General features: G+C 40.2%; 1 protein-coding gene across 1 annotated transcript; it reads left to right on the top strand.

Moving 5' to 3' along the window:
- The first annotated feature begins 218 nt into the window (after positions 1-218).
- ppme1 (protein phosphatase methylesterase 1) lies at positions 219-5,713 on the top strand. The gene is made up of 13 exons (XM_086131829.1): positions 219-488; positions 1,075-1,170; positions 1,377-1,467; positions 1,564-1,621; positions 2,171-2,222; positions 3,143-3,297; positions 3,397-3,487; positions 3,603-3,668; positions 3,753-3,873; positions 4,008-4,137; positions 4,219-4,263; positions 4,376-4,508; positions 4,681-5,713. The coding sequence occupies exons 1-13, from the start codon at positions 403-405 to the stop codon at positions 4,682-4,684; spliced, it is 1,128 nt and encodes a 375-aa protein (XP_085987955.1). The 5' UTR covers positions 219-402; the 3' UTR covers positions 4,685-5,713.
- Positions 5,714-6,000: the final 287 nt, after the last annotated feature.

The raw sequence follows: 6,000 nt of genomic DNA, 5'->3' as shown, positions 1-6,000 counted from the left end.
AGGGGGGTAAAAGGTAAGACATTTTTCAAATCAGCTTATAAAATACGTTTTAGGGACTTCATTTGACCAGTGTTATTATTTCATTATTGAAATAAAAAGAACTATTACTTTATTTTGGGAAACATGAAGCTTTTGACTTGCTGTTGACGTTATTGAACACGAGGGGGCAACACAACATCGGATTTTACGCAGAAGACAGAGAAGGTAGAGATGACGTAGAAGAAGAGAAATAGTCTCATAACGTTAGCCTGTGGTCCAAATGTAGCAGCAGTTAGCTGGTATCGGTTGTGTCATGTGTGCATAGCATCGGTGTAGGTATGGAATAAAACTCCTCTGCGGCGAGACTGGATTGATGTCATATTCAAGCTTTCCTGACCGCGAGCGAGATCCGCTTTCCCCAACATGGAGAAACAGTTGCATTTAAACCTGTTAGCTTCCAGACCTCCTATGCCGGGTGGCTTTCAGTCCAGCTCCAAAATGAAGATGGGGTGAGTCAATTAGCATCATATTAGCATGCCGTCAACTCTATTGGTCTTCAAACGTAACATATAAAATGCACCTCACGATTCGTTCTTTCTGCATTACAGTCGTACATCCAGTGATAATTGTCAAATGGCTAAATTAGCCTATGAGCTGGATAGCAGCGAGGCTGTCGAGACTTTGAAATGGAATATTAGTTTAATATGATACGACAAGCTAACAGCTCATCTTTCGACTTTATTTAGTATTTAAAGAGTTCTTTATTGTCTTGTGTTTACACTCTATTCATTCATGTAGTATGTGTGAAAACAGCCAGGATGTGAAAATCAGGACTTGCTGTGTTCTTTTTTTAAAAACCATCTGTTGTTAGTAATATTGATGATGATTATTATTAACACTGTGTGATTCCCTTTTGGTTTGATTTCTACAGTAAGAAAAGTTAAGCGACAGCTAAACAGTCCAAAAGAAAATCCTCTCCAAATAAATGATTCCTATTCATTTGTATCAGAGTGTTTTAACATTCAAATTAGAATAAAGAGAGTATGGAAAATGGCTCGATGTTCAGATTGTGCTTTATTTGTTTTTTCAATCCAGGCCGGGACGAAGGAGAGATTTCACTCCGCTGTCCTGGAGTCAATATTTTGAAACCATGGAAGATGTTGAAGTGGAAAATGAAAATGGCAAAGACATATCTTTTACTTCTTCTGTGTCCCTACAAAAATGTCTGAAAATGACGATTGTGATGATCCTTCCAAGTTTTATATTCTAACTAGCCCCCACTTTTCACTTTGTCATTGAACATTTCAGTTCAATCAACATGAAGCTCATTACTTTGTCACTTGCTGTAATTGCATTGAGCTGTTTGGGTTGAGGGTTTCTTTGACTACATGGAACATTTTCAGAGTTTACTGCAGTGGTGCTCATGGCCCTGTACTCCTATTGCTCCATGGAGGAGGACATTCTGCTCTCTCCTGGGCCGTCTTCACTGTGAGTGTCATAACGTTTACGATCGTTGTGTCATACATAGTGCGTGACTTTTAACCATTTTAAGTGTACTTAAAGCCATTCGTTCGTGTTTTACAGGCTGTCATCTACAGCAGGATTAACTGCAGGGTGGTGGCTATGGACCTCCGAGCTCACGGTGAGTGGCAGGTCCTGTAATAGTCATTACATGAGAAACGGCAGCCACCATGGTGGCAGGTGACTCAACTCATTTCATGACATGGTGCCGTTTGCCACATAAGACTTCTTAAATGCTCGTCAAAAAAAGAATCATTTATTGCAATGCTCAGTGGTCCAACCAAACTGTTTCATTTTGTCTCGCAAAAGTTTGCAATCTTGCATTTAAGGCAAGATGCCACAGATAGGCAAAGGGAAATTAGAATTAAGGTTACGGTAATTATAAACCTTTAAAAAACTGCCACTTAAACACACGCAGAGCAGCAATGCATAGAAGCAGAGCAATACAACAAAACTCACATGTATATTGTCTCTCTGCTCTGCGGAAACAGCACTTAATAGGATTTAGTGTGGGCGCCTCCTCTTCTTGCACTTAATTACGCTAGCCATACAGGCCCTGCTGTCAAAAATTGATCGCTACAAAATCCACTAATGAGGAGCCTTGCTAATGCTGAGCTGTGCTATATCAGAGGAAGACTGTATTCATGTTCATCGCTGTCATCTGCTTCAGGTGACTCCAAAGTGAAGAATTCCGAAGATCTCTCTGCAGACACTATGGCCAAGTAAGTTGTTGTAAAAGGTCTACACACCCATGTTACATGTTTTTGTTGTTGTTGTTTTTTAACATTAAAAAAAAATGTAATGATACCAAGCTAAATCATTGAAAAACGGTTACCATAATTCAGGGGTGTCAAACTCATTTTTGGCGCAGGCCACATTTTAGTTACCGTTTCACTTGGAGGGCCGTTATGACTGAAACCATATGAAGAAGTCAAGAATAACTGTTGATTTAACGATTGTTTAAGTTACCAACATAGTGGGGGTTGCAACAAGAAAATGCTTAGAATATATCTATTTCTTACATAAGAGAATTTAACATTTTGATAGACATTTTAGAAAGAATCATGAAAGTTGCCGTTTTAACGGCTTTTGCGGGCCACATAAAATGATGTGACAGGCCAGATCTGGCCCCCGGGCCTTGTGTTTGACACAGGTGCAATAATTAATGAGATCGTGCTTTTTAAAGAGAGGAAGTAAAACAAAACATTAGGGATAATCTAATGGTTACACAAGTGTGCACCCCCTCTTATATTCGAATATGTGACAAAGTTCAGAATTAACCAGTTGATGATGCCGTGTGCTGACTCACATTTAACATGAGTTTGAATGTGATTGGTCAATTCTGAGGTGTGTACACTTGTGCAACCGCGTCACCGTTGGTTTATTTTCATTCCTCCCCCAAGTCTTTTTTCTCCTATTTCGTTGTACACCTTAATGATGGGGGAAAAACGTTTTTAAATTATTATCTCGGGATTCATTTTTTTTATTTCAAAATATGTCCTTTGGACAGACTTCTTATTTCTACTGTACTTAGTTATCGAAAGCTGTATTTATTGACTTTGAACATGCCATGTCGTTGGTTGTGCTTTTCTCACCGCATATCCAAAACAATGTTGACGGTTCTTTCCTCTTCTTTCCAAAGGGATATCGGCAAGGTGGTCGAGGCTCTTTATGGAGAAAACCCACCGCCAATCATGATTATTGGGCACAGCATGGGTGGGGCCATTGCGGTTCACACCGCCGCTGCCAATCATATACCATCGCTGCTTGGCCTCTGCGTCATCGACGTTGTCGAGGGTAGGGGGGTTTATTTATTTATTTATTCCGGAGGGATTCTGTTTTGGAATCTCTAACATACAGTCACTTGTTTAACACTGAGTGTGTCTTCTCTCCCAGGCACTGCAATGGACGCTCTGAACAGCATGCAGAATTTCCTCAGAAGTCGGCCCAAAGTGTTTAAATCACTGGAAAATGCCATAGAGTGGAGGTAAGCCTCAAGGGACCTCACAGCTTCAACGTTAGCTGTTGTCAGTATCTTCCGATTCAGAATCGTCCGTTTGTTGTGTTCGCTCGCTTAAAACGTGGCTACATTTCCGTATTAGTGTGAAGAGTGGCCAGATCCGAAACATCGAGTCAGCACGGGTGTCGATGGGAGGCCAAGTGAAAAAGTATGTCCTGTCCTCAAGTTGGGCACGTGCTCATGAGAAGTCTTCATTCGGTCCTACAGATTTGTGCTGCTCTGACTTTGACAGATGTGAGGAGTGCACCAGGAGCCCAATGGTCTCCAATAGCATTGGTGAGGGTATCATTGAGGAAGAGGAAGAAGAAGGAGAAGAGTCCAACAAGAAAAGAATGAAGGAAGATGACCAAGAGGTTGCGTGTTACATCTGCAATCTGTACAGACGTCACAAATTTGACCTGCACAATCTGATCAGATCTTCGGCAGAGAACAAATCACAAAAGCCACACATCTCTGTGTGTATTTGAAGAGCTGTGATTTGTTTCAGATGAAAAAGGAAAGCATGTTCACGTGGCGGGTCGATTTGGCAAAGACCGAGAAGTACTGGGAGGGCTGGTTTAAAGGCTTATCTTCACTTTTTCTCACCTGCTCTGTGCCCAAACTGCTCCTGCTCGCGGGTTCGATCACACACACACCTCACCAACCATATCGCTAGTCGATGTTTTGTTGTGAGCATTTCAAACTTGTTCTTGATACAGGGGTGGACAGGCTTGACAAAGATCTGACCATAGGACAGATGCAAGGTAAAGAGATTGAATAGACTCAAGTATGACTCAAAAGAAAATACAAACCCGTTTTTGGGGGGGGGGGGGGGGTTTGTTTTGTTTTTCTTGAACATCTCACCTTTGTTCACAGGGAAGTTTCAGATGCAGGTCCTCCCTCAGTGTGGCCATGCTGTCCATGAGGACGCTCCTGAAAAAGTAGCAGACGCCCTTGCGACGTTTATGGTCCGGCACAAATTCACCGACTTTAAAGAAGGATATATGTGGTAAGCGATTGTCTTTCTTAATATGAACGATCAGCTTCCAAATTTGAAATGAACACCTCGCTGCCGACTTGACAAATTCTTCAGAATCCCCATTTTGGAACAGAACACGTGAAATTGTTGCATCTTCTCAAACTATATTAACGAATGTCTAATTTGTCTGATCTTTCTACAGTTAATTGAATATTTTGCCATAGAAGAAATATTTGAAGAATCGTCAAAAGCAGATACAAAGGATATAAAAACAAAAATCATTGTTGTTGTTTTTTTTTTTTTTTTTTTTGTAGATACTTTGCCTTTCAGCTTGGCCTTATTTGATTGTAAAACACATGAATTTGTTTGTATTCTTCTTTTTCTTTTTTTTTTCATATAAAGTTCTGCTCATGTCCCTCGCCCCCCTTCCCAGAATGATGTGTTATAGTTACAAAATGTGTTTGTCATGGCAAACAGTGATTCAGAGGGATGGCAAAGATGTTTTATGCTTTTTGGAACGTGTCAATTTTAGCAATACGTCTCGTAGCAAGATCACCATAGCTGAATTACTTCCTGCTTTACTTCAAGGTCATTTACAGTCTGCCTTGTAAAGAACTCAAAACTTTCACACTGTTCAAAAATCGATTATTTGATCGCCTTATCATCTGTTGCCCCATGTACCTGTACATTGATTCCGCTGCCCAACCAAAACATGTCCAGGCAGTTGCGCTCAAACTGATTCAAACCCCATTCCAAATGATACTTTCAATTTATAATGAACCAACGAGACAAGAACAAATTAAATAGCCCCACATAATTAATATTACCCATTCATTGTCCTGATAAAAGTATTTAAAGCTTCTTCAGTTACTTGTTGCCTTGCAATCTGGAGTGCAACTCTTGAGAGGAAATTGACATTTGATTTGTGTGTTTTGAACTATCCCCGAGTCAGTTGTAAACGGGGGCAATTTTGCGTGCATTAATTTAACATCACATAGCACAACATCAGATGCGCACAAAATATTCAAATTCGGTTGCTTTGCAATTTTGAGTGCAGCGGTTTAGAGAAAATCAACATTCGATTTGTGTGTTTTGAGTTATAGTTGTAAACAGAACAATTTTGTCTGCATTAATTTAATAGCACAATAGCATCCGATGTACACAAACGACTTACTTTCCTTAATGTATTTCGTGGAATAAAATTAAAAAGAAATAAACGATTGTTTGTGCCTGTTTACACGAGGGAAATATATTGTGTGAGGTCAAAAAGAGCATGTGGAGCAAATGGAAGTGGATTCAAGAAGCTTTATTCAAACCCATGACAATTGTCAGGAGTTCCCTCATGTGATGTGTGCCGTGATCTGATCATACTTGTCTTACATTTTTTTTAAGTCAGCAGGGGTTTAGACTGTGTTGCTGCCCACAAATATTGCACTGATGTTGGTCAAGTCAATGCAGTCATTAGTTGAATATTTTGCGTGGAAAGCCAAGAGTCGAGTTTAGTTGCATCTCGAGCAACAAG

The sequence above is a fragment of the Hippocampus guttulatus genome, chromosome 15, assembly GCF_054856545.1.
Source record: "Hippocampus guttulatus isolate MCC_2025c chromosome 15, RoL_Hgut_1.0, whole genome shotgun sequence".
NCBI lineage: Eukaryota > Metazoa > Chordata > Actinopteri > Syngnathiformes > Syngnathidae > Hippocampus > Hippocampus guttulatus.
This window is presented reverse-complemented; position numbering and strand designations above follow the sequence as displayed.

Bases quoted from the DNA above. Each gene is read 5' to 3' on its own strand.
- ppme1 (XM_086131829.1), top strand. From the start codon at position 403: ATGGAGAAACAGTTGCATTTAAACCTGTTAGCTTCCAGACCTCCTATG. The intron at 3,669-3,752 runs GTATGTCCTGTC...TGACTTTGACAG, and splicing joins ATGGGAGGCCAAGTGAAAAA to ATGTGAGGAGTGCACCAGGA. The intron at 4,138-4,218 runs GTTCGATCACAC...TTCTTGATACAG, and splicing joins CAAACTGCTCCTGCTCGCGG to GGGTGGACAGGCTTGACAAA.